The sequence below is a fragment of the Rhipicephalus sanguineus genome, chromosome 3 (assembly GCF_013339695.2).
Source record: "Rhipicephalus sanguineus isolate Rsan-2018 chromosome 3, BIME_Rsan_1.4, whole genome shotgun sequence".
NCBI lineage: Eukaryota > Metazoa > Arthropoda > Arachnida > Ixodida > Ixodidae > Rhipicephalus > Rhipicephalus sanguineus.
Genome location: NC_051178.1, coordinates 154045744 through 154063109, shown reverse-complemented (window position 1 = coordinate 154063109; position 17366 = coordinate 154045744). Strand labels below are relative to the sequence as shown.

General features: G+C 46.5%; 1 protein-coding gene across 1 annotated transcript in view; it reads left to right on the top strand.

The window, feature by feature from the left end:
• Window positions 1-16529, top strand: part of LOC119385994 (aquaporin-3) — a 33317-nt gene extending 16788 nt beyond the window's left edge. The window contains exons 3-7 of the mRNA XM_037653348.2: window positions 3771-3908; window positions 6089-6207; window positions 9979-10196; window positions 11031-11188; window positions 14879-16529. Of these exons, the coding sequence (XP_037509276.1) occupies window positions 3771-3908; window positions 6089-6207; window positions 9979-10196; window positions 11031-11188; window positions 14879-14895 (650 nt within the window). The 3' untranslated portion in view covers window positions 14896-16529. The remainder of the gene's footprint in view (window positions 1-3770; window positions 3909-6088; window positions 6208-9978; window positions 10197-11030; window positions 11189-14878) is intronic.
• The last annotated feature ends 837 nt before the right edge of the window (window positions 16530-17366 follow it).

Below are 17366 nucleotides of genomic sequence, written 5' to 3'. Positions count from 1 at the left end.
AGGCTACACGAGGAAGAAAAGGACGCGACGTTGGAGTCAGGCTTGAGTGCTCGGATGCGTGACACCTCTTGCGTATCGCGCATTATACGGTTCCTCTTCCCGCGGCGGCGGAGAATGCAATATTTGCGTCATCGTTCCACCGTGGTGAAGCATCGAAACTGACTGTACACGGGGGCAGCGTATCTTTTTCAAGGAAATTTCGGTGGCGGCGTTGTACACGAAAAACCCGGCACCGGCGAGCGTACAGAAATGCGGCCTTTGAAGGTACGCCGCTCACGCGCGTATTTTTATGTGCCGTTTTGCAATAACCGATGCTCTCTCGATCGTGGGCTCGTCGGCGTAGGCCGTTTCTAATACGGCAATCTCATCTTTTATCGAGGCCACTTGTCTTTTACGTTGCCACACTTCATTGTTGCCTTTCATTGTTTCACGCATGGCCGTCGTTGTTGCCTGCAGCAATGGAAGTGTTTCGCTGCTAAGCACGTGGATGAAGGTGTGATTCCCGGCATAGAGGAAGGAAACAGGAGGGATAATCGCACAATGCGCTAGAAATAAATAAATAAATAAATAAATAAATAAATAAATAAATAAATAAATAAATAAATAAATAAATTAGCGCATCTGCAGGCAGACGCAAGGCTTCGCTCCCGAATTCGCAGGAGCGAAGGGCAAGGGCTCCGGAATTTTTTTTTAACATGATCGATTCTCCGCAGTATCCACAATAAACTTACGATTTTCCTTTTATATACGATGAATTTTACGAACCTTATTTTAGTCGGTTTAACAGGTCTACTTTCTCAATTCGCGTTTATTTGCAACTTTTCTGTAGCTCTTCGCTTGTCACCTTCTTTTAAAATATTAAAAGAAATGCGTACGATTTCAATTTCAGCTTGATATGCTTTCGAATCCCCGCTTTAATTAGCCGCAGTTCATTTTGAAGTATGGAGAAATGTGAGTGTTTCGTTAACACGCGCCATGCGTCGTATAATAACCGCTCGAAGCTTCCTATTCGCTAAGAAACGAGAAAGCGAAATCAACGCACCATCTGCGCGAGCGTTTACCTAATTGTTCTTGCATTCGGTTTGTTACTCCGGCATCGGCTTTGTGCAACTATGCGAACGCTTAAACGTGCAAGTCTGGCATTGTCTTCGAAACGGAAAGTCCAGCGCTTACCTTGCGGGCAGGCCACCGTTCGCGACAGTGATTACCCAATCACTCTTTCCAAGGACGGCCTCATAAGGATTGCTTCACACTCGGGAAGTCTGGTCTACGAGAGGTCATTTTTTTTTTTTTTGCCTACGCCCATTCCAACAATGAGCAAACGTCAGGCTGCGCTCGGCCGATCACGTGGTGTGCAGTTATGTAAAGTTAAAGGGAACACGGACGAAATATAAAGAAATGTACAGAAGCGGTGTAGCCGGGCTTCTTTCTGTGCGCGCATAGGCTTCCGCGATTACAACTGCCGCTCATAATTGTGGGTGGCTTTCGTGCCGGTCTGACGCGGCCTGTCCGCGTTCTCCGTATAATTAGTTAGAATATAACCATTACTGAGGACTGTGTAGCGAACAAAGACGTACAACCACTCCCAAGAAAACCTCGCTACATTCACAGCGCTCTATAGCTGAAGGTCTTAATGGTCCGATCTGTGCTCACGCATTTTACTTAATCACGTTTGCCTGAATATTTTACTGGAATAGGTTGGCTTCTAGGAGGATATGAGAAACACATGGCTTGTTAAGTACAGGCAAGGTAAGGTGCCATTCTGAGTGATCGAGGAACTCGGGCAGATATCGATTTTTAAATGCGAAGCATTTCTTAGCGAACCTCAGGCACTTTGGGCGTTTCTATCTACGTATCTATCTATCTATCTATCTATCTATCTATCTATCTATCTATCTATCTATCTAGCCGCCTACGTATGGGCGCTCTCCTGGTCATCTCCATAATTTGTAATATACCAAAATTGGCATAGCAGGGGATCAGTGTATGACGAACACGACTGACTGATCATGACATGAATAATGCAAAATACCTGTCGCGTACGTGATGAAACCCTTTCTCTCAGTCACGTGTGGCACATACCCGCATGCCAGAGTTCATGTTATGCGAGTATGTGCCACAGGTGATACGAAGTCTCAACCAAGACAGTAACCGCAAACACACACACTGACACGCAAGGAAAGTGATAATAATAATAATTGTTGGGGTTTTCTGTCCCAAAACCACATGATTATGAGAGACGCCGTAGTGAGAGGCTCCGGAAATTTCGATTATCTGGTATTCTTTAACGTCCTCCGAGATCGCATAGTACACGGGCACCTAGCATTTTGCCTCCATCGAAATGCGACCACCGTGGCCGGGATCGAACCCGCGACCTTCGGGTCAGCAGCCGAGCACCGTAACCGCTAGACCACCGCGACGGACGCAAGGATAGTGATGAAGCTGAAGATAGAAGACCCCTGCTCAACTACCATGCCCTCGTTCACGTGGTCCGCAACGTGGACCAGGTCTTATACGCAAAAACCGGGGTCAATGCTTCCTACATAAATCTGCCGAGAGAACCAAGCCTCTCAACATTACAGGTGATTTCAACATTGATTTATCAAGACCCAAAACGCCTCGTCTTTATACTGCGTGAAAGAAGGCCCAAATATGGACAGGGCATCAAGTAACCTCGCTGCCACGTCCATGTCAGGAGGCATCATAGATTATTTCATCGTAAGTGGCATCCAAGATTTCCACGAGCTTCCTGGCATTTCACTACCGCGTCGCCGCGATCAGAAACGGATCCGATTAACAAGTCCGGTATATAGCTGCTGGTGCTCACTGATCACGGTGATGCCTTGTACAAGAACTGTCAAGAACCCCTTCTACACATACACAGGAGTTCGTGAAACGCGTGCGTTCTCCGTCATAACGGACAAGTGTAAGCATAACAACTGCAACGCAACTGTAACAACTGCAACTGTGACTGTAACGTACGTGCAGTGCGCCTGGGCGTGCCACTCGGCTGTGTGTATATCCAGGGACACATTCCTGAATGAAGCTTAGTTGCGAGTAACGCCTGTCCTGTGCATATATGTTTCTTCTTTCTGCTGTTCCGATTCGCGCTATCCAGTGTTCAAGAATATAAACACTACATGTCAGCTTACTGTGTCTGGTGTTGGTAACAGCCATGTTGCTGTTGGCATCGTTACGCAACTGCAAACAACTGGTTATATAACACAGGCGACTCTTCAACATATGAGTGTGCGTATACCAATTCCACATTTCTCTAGCGTCATTCCGCAATGTTTCGCTCAACGTAAAAAATTACGCCACAGTCACCATCCCGCGCATGCTTCGCATAACATCGATTCCCACGGTACGTGGGATCTGCCGAATTTTTTTTTCCCCTCAGATTACGACATTCCGTATTATTTCATTTTCTCGCCTAACATTCTCTCTTCGTTTCTCTCTAACTCTCTTTTCCCCTTTGAAGGACAGCAAACCTTCAAAGCCTCTTTTCTTGCGTTGTTCTCCCAGCAGAGGCGGCGCCTGGAGGGGGCACGGGAGAGGGGAGGGGTACGCCCCCCAAAATTTTTGCCTGCCCCCCCCCCCCCCCCCCGCCCGCCCGCTAGGCTACTCACTTGTCATAGTTGCACACCCGCCCCCGCCCCCTCCCACCAGTAGAGAAACTCCTCGCGCCGCCCGTCTCTCACTGGCTTTCCTCTAATTTCTGTACCTCTCGATCAAGGCCTTCTGTATCACACCTTTACTTCTTCATGCAGGTGGTCACGTGAACCCGATTGTGACGACATCGTTCGCCAGCGTCGGTAAGCTGCCGTGGCGAAAGGTGCCGCACTACATCCTTGGACAGCACCTGGGCGCCTTCCTCGCTTCGGCCATCCTCTACTTCAACTACATCGGTACGACACACTGGTCTGCCATGTGCGCCCGTTTTATTCTAACGAAAAATTACTACCGCAAGTGCTCCTTGCCGACTGCACTGACGCGAGAAGTTCACTTACAGACTCGTCGATGTGTTCTTCGTTACATACTTGTTACACACTTCTCACGCACTTGTCGATGTGTCCTTCGATGGAACATGTTGCCGTAATCTCGCATACGTGATGTCTTCTTAGTATACAAAGCACGAAAGCACATTGTAGGCATTAAAGTGTAGCACGCTTCATGCTACATTTACTCGAGAGCAGGCGTTATACGTATGTTGCTGCCTGGGTGCCGCCATCTTATTTCATTTCGGGTCTCCCTTACTTGCGCTTCTGGTATTTGAAACATGATTGTTACGCAGTATGGTAGTATCTTTTTATTTATTTATTTATTTATTTATTTATTTATTTATTTATTTATTTATTTATTTATTTATTTATTTATTCCGGTGTAAAAAGCTTATCCTAACAGTAAGCTTGTACACCGGCTTACGGTAAGAGGGCGCCGGAACCTCAACTGTCCACGCCTTCAAACATGTTTTCTAGGTTCAAGCTGTCATTCCTCCTCGGGTGACGGCTATACGCGTATCTCGACCACTTCTCGAGTGCGCGCCTGTGTAGTTTAAATAGGCATTTTTGAAATGCATGGAATGCACTAGTAAAAAGATATCGCAAATGTCTATTCGCGAGCGAGGCTACTCACACGTGAAAATTATACCCCTGTTCACCGCTGCGTGCCGATGAATCAATAAAAAGGAATTCCTCTTTGAAGCACGTGTCTCAGGGTGGGAGAAAAACAAATAAATAAAAGAACACACACACACAGAACAAACCAAGAGAGAGGAGTGGTTTACAAGGATGCGTTAACTTGAGTAAGATGGATTACTGGGCGCACAGAAGGCGACATTCAGAAGCACGCGGAAGGCGGTGATGCGTGGCTCAGCTCATTCCGGTCACGTACGCCCTGCGTCGCCGGACATTCGTTGCGTCGGACCTTCGCTTTGCTGGACACGTGCGTAGCGTTGGGGATGCCCGAGAATTCTGTACCAGGAGGTGATGCAATGTTTTGCGTCGTGCCAGATAATATAGGAGGAAACTGCTGGAACGTGATGCGTAACATGGTCAGAGCGGGCTCCTTTTTATTTAAAGCGTTTCCGCTTTCCCATGTTTATCAAAGTTATATTAATTGGTTTTCTCAGTAAGGAACGGGTTCGCTAATTATTTCTTTAAAGAACGTCGGGAAGAAAAGGGACAGTGGTTGACAGCAGAGGATGTGGTAAGACGAACCACAAGTTCTGTGAAAGGAGCATCTTCTTTAATTCCTGGGCATCCTTAAGCTATTTATGGCTTTCGGTATTTGAAAGTAAGGCCTGCGTCGGGCTCAGTGCTGCCTCAGTTAGGTGCAGTTTGAGAGAACAGAGAGAAAAGAAAAACCTACCCGTTGGGCGAGCCAGTGTACTTAACCCTTCTGTATAAGCTCGCTGGCGTCCCATTTAATATAATACCGAATCTCGCGCTGTAATGAGCAAGGTTGGAGCATTTTGACGAAAAGAAGAAGTTCACAACAAATATTAGTTCAGAAAAATATTGATTTAGCTCTAAGCGCACTTAACGGAAATAAAGGCTGAGTTGGCCCACTCCACAACCAGCCAGCGCGCCTCCAGCTTTGGGATGAGGAGTACCAACGGTGACTCAAGCGGTGAAGTGGCCCATAGTGAACTTCAAAACAGCGAAGTCAACAAAGCCATTGTAATTACGCAACTCAAACAACGGGCCAGCATTGATTTGGCAAACTGATGTTCTCCATGTTATATACTTTCATCTCCCACGGTCAGAATATGTTCGGCTCTTACGAGATAAAGACTATTCCAACGTGACATCACGAGTAGTAGAGTTATGCTTACATTCTTGTTCTTAATTCTGCAAATATATTGCGAAAATCATTATTTTCAATCTTGGTCGTTTCCAGGCATGCTGGTACAAAGCAGAGTTACTAAACATTGTAAAAGAAACAAAAAAAAAAACGATGGAACGTCCTAATTCGTACCGTAGTTCCTTACTTTTTTCTTTCCGTGTGGACGTTTTTCCTAATAAACACGGTCTCAATATGCAAAAGTGCGATATTATAACAACGTATGTGGCCCTGTCGCGTGCAGACCTCCTGGACAGTGTCGACGGTGGCGAGCGTCAAATCTTCGGCAAGAACGGCACGGGCGTACTGCTCACCACTTACCCAAACGACCACGTGCACCTCTCGGTCTGCGTCTTCGACACGGTGAGCGAGAGTGCGCATGCGTCGCAGCTGTTTTCTTTCTGTATCCTACACATCTTTCCCGCATGTAGACCACAGTGCCGTCGTTCTTAAAGGGCCCCTCACCAGGTGACCTAACGAATTTTAGTTAGACATTGCAAGTTGTTGCGAGCCCAATAAAGAGCATTGTGCCACAAGAATTTTTCTAATCGGTCGGTTAGAAGCTGAGAAAAACAATAATTTGTAGCGGCGCGAAACCATGATGCGAGGAGGCGAGCTGCAAACCCTTGCCGCTCGCCCCGCGTAGCCTTCGCAAGCCAAATCCCTTCCCTGCCCTCTTCGGCACGCGAGCAGGAGGATCACATAACGCATACGCATGAACACGTCATGCGCACAAAATGTCACGAGCGCATGACGTGCCCGAACCAGCCCGAGCCCCCGAGACGCCAGCGGTGTTGTGGCGGCGTTCTTGCGCTTCATCTCTGCAAGTTATGCCGAATGCGCCCTCGCCGGTCATTTGGCTTTCAACCTATTACCGAGCACGAAAGCTGCAACATTTGTACGGACGCGAGACTAGCGGTGTGCCGCATGAACATCTAGTTAGACGCGGGAGGATAAATGAGCCTAATGAGCGCTGGAACGCGGTAGAAAATTAGTTTCGTTGTAAAGGGTGGCGTCTGCACGATACGCAAAGCGCGAGAACACGAACGCGTGCGAAAAGGAGGTAGATTAGTCTCGAATCTCGCTGCGATTCGCAGTAAAAGTTAAAAAAGAAAACGCACACATTCCGTTTGTGTGTTTTATTATTGCTCTCAAGTTTTATTCATCCATTCAAGCAACAAATTACAAAAACTACGCGTCGTGTCAAATAATTATCGCAGTGTCACGTGCTACTGTTGGCGCCGTCAGAGCACAGTCGTCTACGTAGAGGAGCGACGTCACAGCACTACTATCTACGTAGGGCCATTCTCTCATGTACGTCATCCCCTCATTCTCTGGGCGCGCGGACGCGAGAAGAAGGGCAAGCAGCGTTCAGCTTGAAATTTGACCCATTTACGCGGCGTGTAGCGTTGCAAATTTTGGCAGACGTAATCGTGAACGCCTAGTGCATGCATTGTGCTCGTCAGCTCAAAATTGTCAAACCTGGTGAGGGGCCCTTTAATGAAATTTATTCAATAATTAATTGTCGCTAGACTAAATACTTGAACGAATATCAGAAGGGTTGCCTCAAAAGTGTTGGTTCAAATAGTTAGTCCAAATGGAGCTTCCGAGCCGGAGCTCCCGGTAACGGAGCAATTAAGAAGGAGCTAAGTATAATAAACGATGCAAATGCATGTTTTTCCCTTTCCGAATAACTATAGCACCATGTAAATACTTTAACGATTTTAGTTTTTGCTTCGCTTAACAATTGAACACTCACGTTATAATAACGACTGTGCACCTAGCGAATGGGCAAAGGAAATGGCTGTAGACCTAAGACGTACGATCATAAAGAATGCTCGTCACTTTCTTTTGGAGGCATAACTGCTTGTTTCATATATTACTTCATCTCTCAAAAAGATGAGAACACCTTTATTGAAACTTGAGATGTGTATGGCGTCATGCCTAGTACGCATGCTGCTTCAGGTGAAGGAGATGACAAATGACACGTAGAGACACGAAAGCCATGCCTTTAATTCAGCAGCGTTGGCTTATTTTCTTAACCGCTAAAAGAAACGTACACAATGGCTGAGTACGAAAACTTCCTAGCATGCGGCTACGTGTGGAGCGTTTTTTGCATTTAACGTCCGTTATCGGAGTACCGACAACAACGACAGGAAGTCGAACCCATGACTCATCGTTGGGTCATACTGAATGAGGGCCCCCCAACCACCCAGAGGTCGAAATTTAGTTGTGAGGTTGCAGTTGTGCACGAGTCTACAACGGACACGTAGCCGTGAGAATTTTTGCGGAGGTATACGCGTTTGATGATACGAAAGACTCCCTCGCTCGTTTCCCTCTTTCCGTCGCTCATCGGCTTGTCTCTCCTCCTGGCCGAGTGCTCCTCCTCGCCATGCGAGGAGGAAGGGCAGCAAGCGCGCGTGCCTGCGAGCGGACAAAGAGGTGTTGTAAGTGACGAGCAGAAGACATGTTGACATCACGGTGAACGCTGAGGGGATGAGGAGCACCGAAAGGCACGGAGAGGAGAACCGATGGTTTCTTGGAATTCGTGGGGCGCGCGCGGCTCGTAGCGCTGCCGCGTTTACTTGAAATGTTAAAAAAAAAATTATCGGAGGTGGTTTAGGGGCCTTTTAAGGTCCACGTAAGCACAACCGCAACTGACGCCTTGGTTGGTCTACCCTGTTCACATGTTCCGACGTCGAAATATCTGTAACGATCGACTGAGTTCGAAGGTGACATGCAGACCGCCTCAGAGACGGCACAGATATATATCAATTGAATTTCCGCGGTCTGGGGACGGCGAAAACAGCGTAAAGTGCGACAACCTTGGCTCGTTTCTTCGAACTCTAAGATTGAATTCCCCAGCCTAGTTTCGTTTATATGCGTGCCTTTTAATCCTCAACAACGAGAGGGTGTTGGAAGAGTGCCAAGCTCGAGTTGACGCGCCCTAGTTGTCAGAAAAGAATGCGGAGGGCCGCGGCTACCGCTTTTAGCCGCGTCCTTCATTGGGCCGCATCGAGAGCGCGGTGTGGACCACTTGACCTCGCAGCCACTTACGTACCCTGCCCTTGCCCTTCGCACCGAGTGGGGCCTCGACCTTGTACGGGCGAAAGAAAAACAGTCCAGCCTAAGCGCATAGCCCAGCCGTTGTTTTGGGGGAACTACAACAGATTCGACGTGCCGTGTTTGGCGCCAATAAAGACGAGAAAGGAACGTAGCATCATTTATCAGCCAATCATTGAAGGCAGACCACGTGTGCAGGAGGAATACCTTCTATTCCTGGATACGCTGGGTTGGTCGACTTTCTACAACGCAATCATTTTTTGTTCTGAGTTATGGTGAACGTACCAGCTCTGCTTACATATATTCTTCGAATTCCGCGCACTTGTACTCGGTTCAATCTCGCTAAGGAAAACACCGTTGCACAAAGCTGTGTTTACACCCCTACCAAGGTCTCGAGCCGAGCGCGACACTGAGATGAATTCGTCGCAATTTAATAAAGATCACGCTGTCAACAAATGTAACTGTATTATTGCCTTGTGTTCTCATTTACAGCTTACTTATTGCCCCCTGTGGTAGCTGAGCGGTTTTCGGGGGGGGGGGGGGGGGTTGACGCTCCCCCCCCCTGGTTACGCCCCTGGGTTATGATGTACTGTTTCTGAGCATCAGGGCTCTGGTTCGATTCCCAGTGGCGGAAGTTCCTATAGAAGGAGCCGAAATGCGAGAATACCTTGAATACAAATAAAACACGAGACGGTCAAATTTGTCCAGCGTTCTTCGGTTACGTGGCGTCGCTCACAGCCCCAGCATTGCTCATGAATGTACAAATCAATCAATCAATCAATCAATCAATCAATCAATCAATCAATCAATCAATCAATCAATCAATCAATCAATCAATCAATCAATCAATCAATCAATCAATCAACTGCTTGAGTTTGATCGTATACGCATTAAATAAGAAAGCTCGCGTAGGTGTACTATCCATGGGGCTTCCTTCCGCATGTGTCAGGTAGCGTGTCGCCGCTACGTGCGCAATGAAAGTGAAGTCTATAGGAGTGAAAATTTGGAGAAGAAAGTTTCGGTAACTGGTGTAGACGCAGCGCATCAAGGACACCTCGACTGTCCTCGCAGATCATCTGCTCGGGCCTGCTGATGTTCACCATTATGGTGATCCTGGACGACCGCAACGCGAACACGACCAAGGGAATGCACGCCTTCCTCATCGGTATCATGGTGGTGGCTCTCTGCTGGGCCTACGGCGCTAACTGCATGGCCGCTGTCAACCCGGCCAGGGACTTCCCGGCGCGCGTGCTTAGCGCGCTCGTTGGATACGGTGCGGAATCGTTCATGTGAGTAATTTGAATGACTTCACTCCCTGTAGTCGCTATCGTATCAAAAGCGACACATCCGATATGTTGAAGGCATGTCTTCACATAAAGATGTAAAAGGCATTCGGGCTCAAAAAACCCAATTTTCTCTCCTACGAACACGTTCGGTCATTTTATAAACGCCGTGTAACTTCAAAGGGATACATATTAGCGCGAAGAAACAGACTCCAGAAAGAAGTAGGAGGTAGCAAAAAGGTCGGTCTGGCCATGTAACCCAGTTTGCTTCTTTATGTAATTTACTGCCCGCTTTAGAACTTGAACTCTCGCGCAAATATAAGCTTGGTTAAGGGACACTAAAATTAAGTTCAAGAAAACATAACGTGATTACTTTCGTACCAACTACGACTATGTTAGACGCTCCATCACTGCTGTATGCATAAGGGTGCTCCGCCTGTGCGCGTTAGCACACAGCCCTAATCCTTTACCGCGCATGTACCGTACAAAAGGCACACTAGGTTGTCATAATAATAATAATTGTTGGGGTTTAACGTCCCACAACCGCGATCTGAGTATTAAGGACGCCAGAGTGGAGGGCTCCGGAAATTTCGACCACCTGGGCGTTCTTTAACGTGCACCTATATCTAAGTGCACGGGCCTCAAGCATCTCGCCTCCACCGGAATGCGGCCGCCGCGGCCGGGATTCGATCCCGCGACCTTGGGGTCAGCAATCGAGCACAATAAGCACTACACCACCGTGGCGGGTTACACTAGCTTGTCAACTTTGACGTGTGTCTCATGTCGAAATGGGCAAAATGAGTACTGATGAATGCTAAACAGCGTTGCTACCAAACGCAGGTTCCGCAACTTCTGGTGGATCCCCATGTTCGTGCCTCACCTGGGTGGCCTGATCGGCACCTGGCTCTACGTGCTGTGCATCGGCATGCACATCTCCAAGCCGCAGCAGAAGGATGGACCCGAAGGGGTTAATCTGCTACCACTGGCGCCCAGAGCCGGTCAGTATATAATATTAGTTGAAACTTTCACGCATGCCACGTCTTTTTCATCACTTACTGCACTCGCATTGCCTGCGGTATGGAGTAACAATGCATTTTCTAATAGCGGCAGCACTATCCCCAACAATACTATCACCCGTCATTCATAGTGTTGATTCACTATGGACACAACATCCCGAGTGAAATAAGTACATAGAGATAGAAACATCACTCTTCCATTAAAGTGATAATTTAGCTTCACTGACAACCCATGACGATTATCGGAAGGAAACGTTGCAGCAGCATAGTTTCGGTGCTTAGTCAAGAATGCACTGGAGTGAAGACGCATATTTGAAGCAACTCCTGGTACACATACTTTAGCGCTGGGATTGCATGGCCTCGGATGTGTGCATTGCGCGACGTCGAATCTCGGAGACTACGATTACTGAAGTGCAGTATCTTTTTCTGCCGAAAGGCGACGCTAGGCTTCACATCGACGAGATTCAGCAATACTCGAGTCAAGGCCCACTCGTGAATATGGGGAAGTAAGTCCGCACAGCCTACAGTCATAAAAACGAGACCTTTCCTTCTTAAAGAATCACGTAACATTGTCTAGCCTAAGGCGATCACTTTCATACTAATTATGAAATCACGCGCGAAAACATGCGTGATTTCTCTTAGCTCGTGTCTCTCTGCCATTAACTTGTAGCTCTCCTTTTTTCTTTCTGCATTGGCTCCTCCTTTCCTGCTGTAGGTGAGAGCACCGGCAACACAGGCGTGTACACAGTTGGTCTTCGCTCGGCAGTTTATCACATTACGGACGACAGAGGAACACATGCAAACGTAGCATCACCAGGAGTGCCTGCGGCGAACATTATCGAAGAGAAAATCAAATAGCTGTACAGAGCCGTGCCCAAACTATATAACCAACTTCCTACCTATGTGACACCCCCATTCAATAAAGCGATCATTTCATCAACCTCTAATTCACTTTGTGTATCATCATAGCCGGACATGTTCTCTACAGGAACAAAATACATGAGTGGAAGAATCAAAGAAGAAAATAGTGTAGATGCTGTCAGTGAGACATTTTCTTCGGTTCTGGCACAACCATCTAACATCGCTCACTCTACAATGATTGTGTGGAATTGGAGTAATGTAGTAAATTCTTTAAGGATCATACTAGTGGCCAGTACCACTATATGAAACATTCATCCTGTTCACGTGTACCTTTCATTCTTTTTTTCTTTCTTCAACGCTAACTACATAGCTTTCACAAATATGAATGTTCTAACACTGCATGTTTGTCATCGCGTCTGCCTGTGAAACATTTTTTTTGTTCCCTATTCAGAGTTTTCTAACGCTTGCTTTTTAACGCTTGCTTTTCTAACGCTTGCTCCCTCCCTCCCGCCTCTTAGAAACTTGCCCATGCATACGAAACCAGAACGATACATGCTCGGGCATTAAAATTCGAACGCGAACCATTATAAATTGTTTCGCACTTTAACCTTGGCACATTTCGATTTAATTTGCCTTCCACCGGGGGAACGTTGAACTATGTCCTTCTGAATTGCGGCTTCACCGCCTGTCTCTGACAAAACGTTGCTGTAACTAGGTAACAAAATTACGACCGAACTCTGTTATCGCGCATGTTGTTCAAATACAGTAGTCTCTCGTCAATGCTACTTGAAACTTCTTGAAACTTGGTTGATATATTGAGACATAAATTCTGAAAATGCCACCAATTCAGTTAAGCTGGTGTACTGCCGTGAAGCTCCTGATTATGCTGAATGGGCAATGTCTAATATTTGTCGCTATGAACAGTTAGGATTAGGGAAGGAAAGAAAATACCTTAAAGGACTGCCACCAGCACCAGGACAGGAAATGACACACCTGGAACGGCATCGCCATGTATCGATTGAGCGGCCGCTATATGGGACGCTTATTGCAGGAATTTATCGATGCGCGTCGTATACGGTGTCACACATGAACCCGACATCCTGTACTTTACGATGGTTCTACCTTTCACGAAGCCTCATTGATGCTGCGTATTGAATACTAAATAAGAAATAATGTTGGAAATAAGGAAAGTAAAGAAAGACCGCATAGCCAGTGTAATATCCGGTTGGCAACGCTGCACAGAGAGAATAGGGTAAATGAATGGGACAAGGGAAAAAATAGAATATAAAATGAAAATGAGAGCATAAACGAGCGAGAGGCTGTTATTTAAAGGCGTACTATGGCTCGACCACGAAATCCACAAACGCCATTTAACATTTGCGGCGCTAAGTGTTACGTAATTCCTTGTTCAGCAAACGGCCATGTACTCGCGCGTGTTATATCGCGCCTAGAATGGCCTGGCATACGTACAGCGGAAACACTCATAATGAACGATACGGACGGATGGCGCTGGTGCGGCACTTATTCAAAATGCTGCGATGGCGGATTAACAATCTCATTATTTTTTTTTGTCTTCGTCCACACGTGGTGACGTTTAGAATCGGAGCGGCCATTTTGGCGGTCCTTTGTATCTGGCGTCCCGAACCATTGTTCACGGAGCAGACAATACTTTCTTCGTGTTCCTCTACTTCTACCGACACCGAAGCTAGTTTTTGTTCTTTTTCCTCGTTTCCCGCATTGCTCGCTACAACGTCCAGAATGCTTGCAACCGGACAGGCGCTTTGTCGCCCGTACAAGCCGAAAGTGAAAAAGCGTGTGAGCAGCCATGGCAGGTTTTTTTTTCGCGGTGTATTACGGCGAAAAAGAACGCTATTTCGGGCAGAAATACACAAAGCAAACTACTTTGTTGCGTCTATTTGTGGCTTTTCTTTTCCAGTTTCTATTGTATGCTCTAAACCTGGGAACTTCTATCGATAAGGTCCGATATCAACCCCTACCTTGTTCAAGGCTCAAGGAACGCAAAGTCCATAAATAAATGAGAAATAGCATGCGCTCTCCTCAAGTACATTGTTTGTACATCTATGAACTGCATACCTTAGCATACTGTTAACATACTGTTAGCATACCGTTGCGATATGAAATGCGAAACTGTCCATTCAGTTGTAGAGTTTTAAAAAAGCTCGTTATCCATAAATAATGGTATTATAAATAAAACTGTGACTAACAACAAGCAGACACGACGGTTTTCGAACTGTGGTACGAACGGTGCTGTAGGGAGGCTGCAAAATGTTGTGCACTGCCTGCCTCTTCACTCTATGAAGGCTCGCTTCGCCAGAGACGCTTTGCCTACACATAAATAGCTCCGGGGTGTTGCGATGGTGGGCTAAATCGAGGCAGGTGGGGGACATATCGCAGGCTGCGCGGCATTGAACGAACGTGACAAAACAGAGGGCACAAGCAAATTGGTCGGTAAAGCCTCCTTTTCGGTTTTTTTTTTTCGGTTTTACAGGCATGCAACTACATTTTCGTTGTCTCTTTCATTAACGAATCTTACGCACAGAGTCGTGCTTTTTGGTTTAGTACCACTTGTAGCTCGAACAAGATTACGTAGCAGTTAGCCCTCTTAATGGAGTCAGACGTTAGTGGAATTTGCCGTCCTCTTCCACACGGCATATAGCCATCACAGCTTACGCAAGGCTCTGGCTGCTTCCACCTCGCTTGCATGCTTTGCTTGATTCAGTGTGAGAAGAAGACGGTGAGTCTACTAGCTCTACACCTCCGTGTTGTTTTCTTTTTGTTTGTTTCTTTCAGACAAGGCAGTGGCCTAGCAGAACCACGAACGTCGTGTTCCAGAAATCGTCCGACAGCACGGAATGGATTACGCTCGCATCTTTGATTACACCATGGCTGTATGCTCACACTGAGACTGTAGCCGACAGCTCAGTTATGGTCACGCATTACGTCACAAACGCGTACACCCCTCATTTACACAACGATATGGGCTGGAAGCAACCGTAGCTATACGTATATAGATATATACACCAGTACCATATTGAAATTATTGCGTTTCTTACCATCCTTCTGTGTAATTATATCTCTAGTAGACCCTGCTAAAGAAAGCCCGATAAAATTTACATCGACAGTTTTTCAACATTGCACGTGCATTATTCCTCTTCATTTAAAAAAAGTGTTTAAAGAGGCCCATTACATGGTCATCCGTTCGAAGTTTTTTATAGTGGCGCGCTACATGTACTCTGCCACTGGCTCCACCTGTATTTTTTTTTAGTTACCTGAAAAGTAAAACAATGTAACAGCGACGGCAACTTACCACTGAGAACACCTTCTGCGTTGCCAGTGCATGATATCGCCCGCATGGCATTTGAAACTCTGGGAACGGCCTTTTTATTCGTTGAGTTATGGGCGACTTACCTGTAAGAATATTTCTGGCATTGCGTATTATTACACTTCTAGACTAATGTCATGTGTGAAGTGCCTAGAGTGGTTGCGTGACACTCCAGAACGAAGAACTGAGCGGTACAGGCCTAGCTTTCAGTACAGGTTTCTGTGACAGTGCTGCGTTGCCTAAATAACGATGCAGGAAAAAAAAGGGGGTGGGGATTCCGATGTCGACGAACTAAGCACCTAATGGATATTAAAAAAAAAAGGATTTGTGATGCCGGTGACAGAACTTGTTATTAGAGTGATTTTGAAACTCAAGAGTAGAATATAGGAACTAAAAGAAGTAATTATTTATTGCATTTTTGTGCGCTGCTTGTATAAGGTCCACAACCGTGCCTTAGTCTAGAGTTACCTACAGGCAGGGGCTTCTGAGAATGCAGGTGTCGCGACCTATGAAAAAAAAGAAAGAATAGCATGATGGCAAAACGTCGACTGCACCAACGCATTTGGTTGGGTTTGGCCTAAGTGACGGTGTTGTCGCCCATGCTGTGTTGGGGCGGTGCGAATAGAGGTGGATTACTGAAAAGATAAAGTCAAAGTAAAGAGTACGAAGTTTTTACTGATGCAGTGCAAGCGCTTTGAATCCATGCATATATGCACTCCGTTTGACAATAATGGCGCAACTCGAGTGGAACGGTCAGCTGACGTCAGTCATTGAGTAGAGTCGAACGTACATACCGCTAAGCATGAGCACATAGAGGGCGCGTTCTCGAGGACTTGAGCACGCCTCGTGCCTTTCGCTTCACTGGCTTATTATCGTACAACGGAATACAAGTGCTGCGATCAAATAGCAAAGTAGAAAGGGTTATATAACGGGTAGAAATGATCAATTAGTGTATTCACTGCCTTTGTGCATGCGTTTAATAGATACTGCCAGTTCTAGAAAAATAGGCGAGCTCGGAAACAGACAACTGTTTTCATGGATTTCATGGATTTTCATGGATTTTCTTTAAGCTTCTGGAAAAAGTGACGGTGAATTGCAATAAAGAATGTTTGACCTGTTGTCGTTTTGTGACTTGTCTCATGTTTTTTTGGTTGTGGTCGAGATTGTCAGGATGGAAAGGACTGCAGAGGAACATGCAGGTAGTGGCCATAAGAATAAAGGCAGGATTTCTAAGTTAAGGACTCTGGTTCGTGACTAACTTGGACAACGTCGACGAAGAAAGGCCCCAAGTGCCACAGAGGAGAAATGCCTGAAGAAGAGTGCGAGCTCACAAAAAGAGAGACAGAGAAAGTTTTGGCAACATGGTTTGTTTTGGAATTCTCTCACGAACATATTCCAACAATTAACTATAGTACAGCGCGATCCCATGTTCTGCAGGAGCAGGAGAAGTTTGCAAGCCATCGATTCCGTAGGCAAAACATGATCTTCATTCATGCACACCAGTGGCCAAAAGTACACGGACCACGGGAGTGCGTGCCGCAATTGCCGTCTGCGCCATCTAGTGGCGAGCCGCCTGCTGTTGAGAGTATTGTTCAGGCCGCATTCTCCAGACCAATGCCCTCGACAGCGCAATGCTCTCGACAGCAGACGGCTCGCCGCTAGACGGCGCAGGTGCCAATTTCTGCCCGCACTCCCATGTACACTTATTGGCCTTATAAGGTCGTAAAATATGGCTGGTGCCAATTGATCACGCGGTTATACACGTTGCAAAAAATATAGTTTTGTCCTTCGGGCGTAATTATTAAACCTGTAGTCCTAAAAACATGGACTGAAGCGCCGTTCGGTAACACCTAGACCTACCAAGGTCAGATTACAGAACGTTCTGGGTACTTGGGGTTCACAAAGCTTACTTTTTTTTGCAAATACTTTTGGCAGGTCACAACTAAATCACGACAT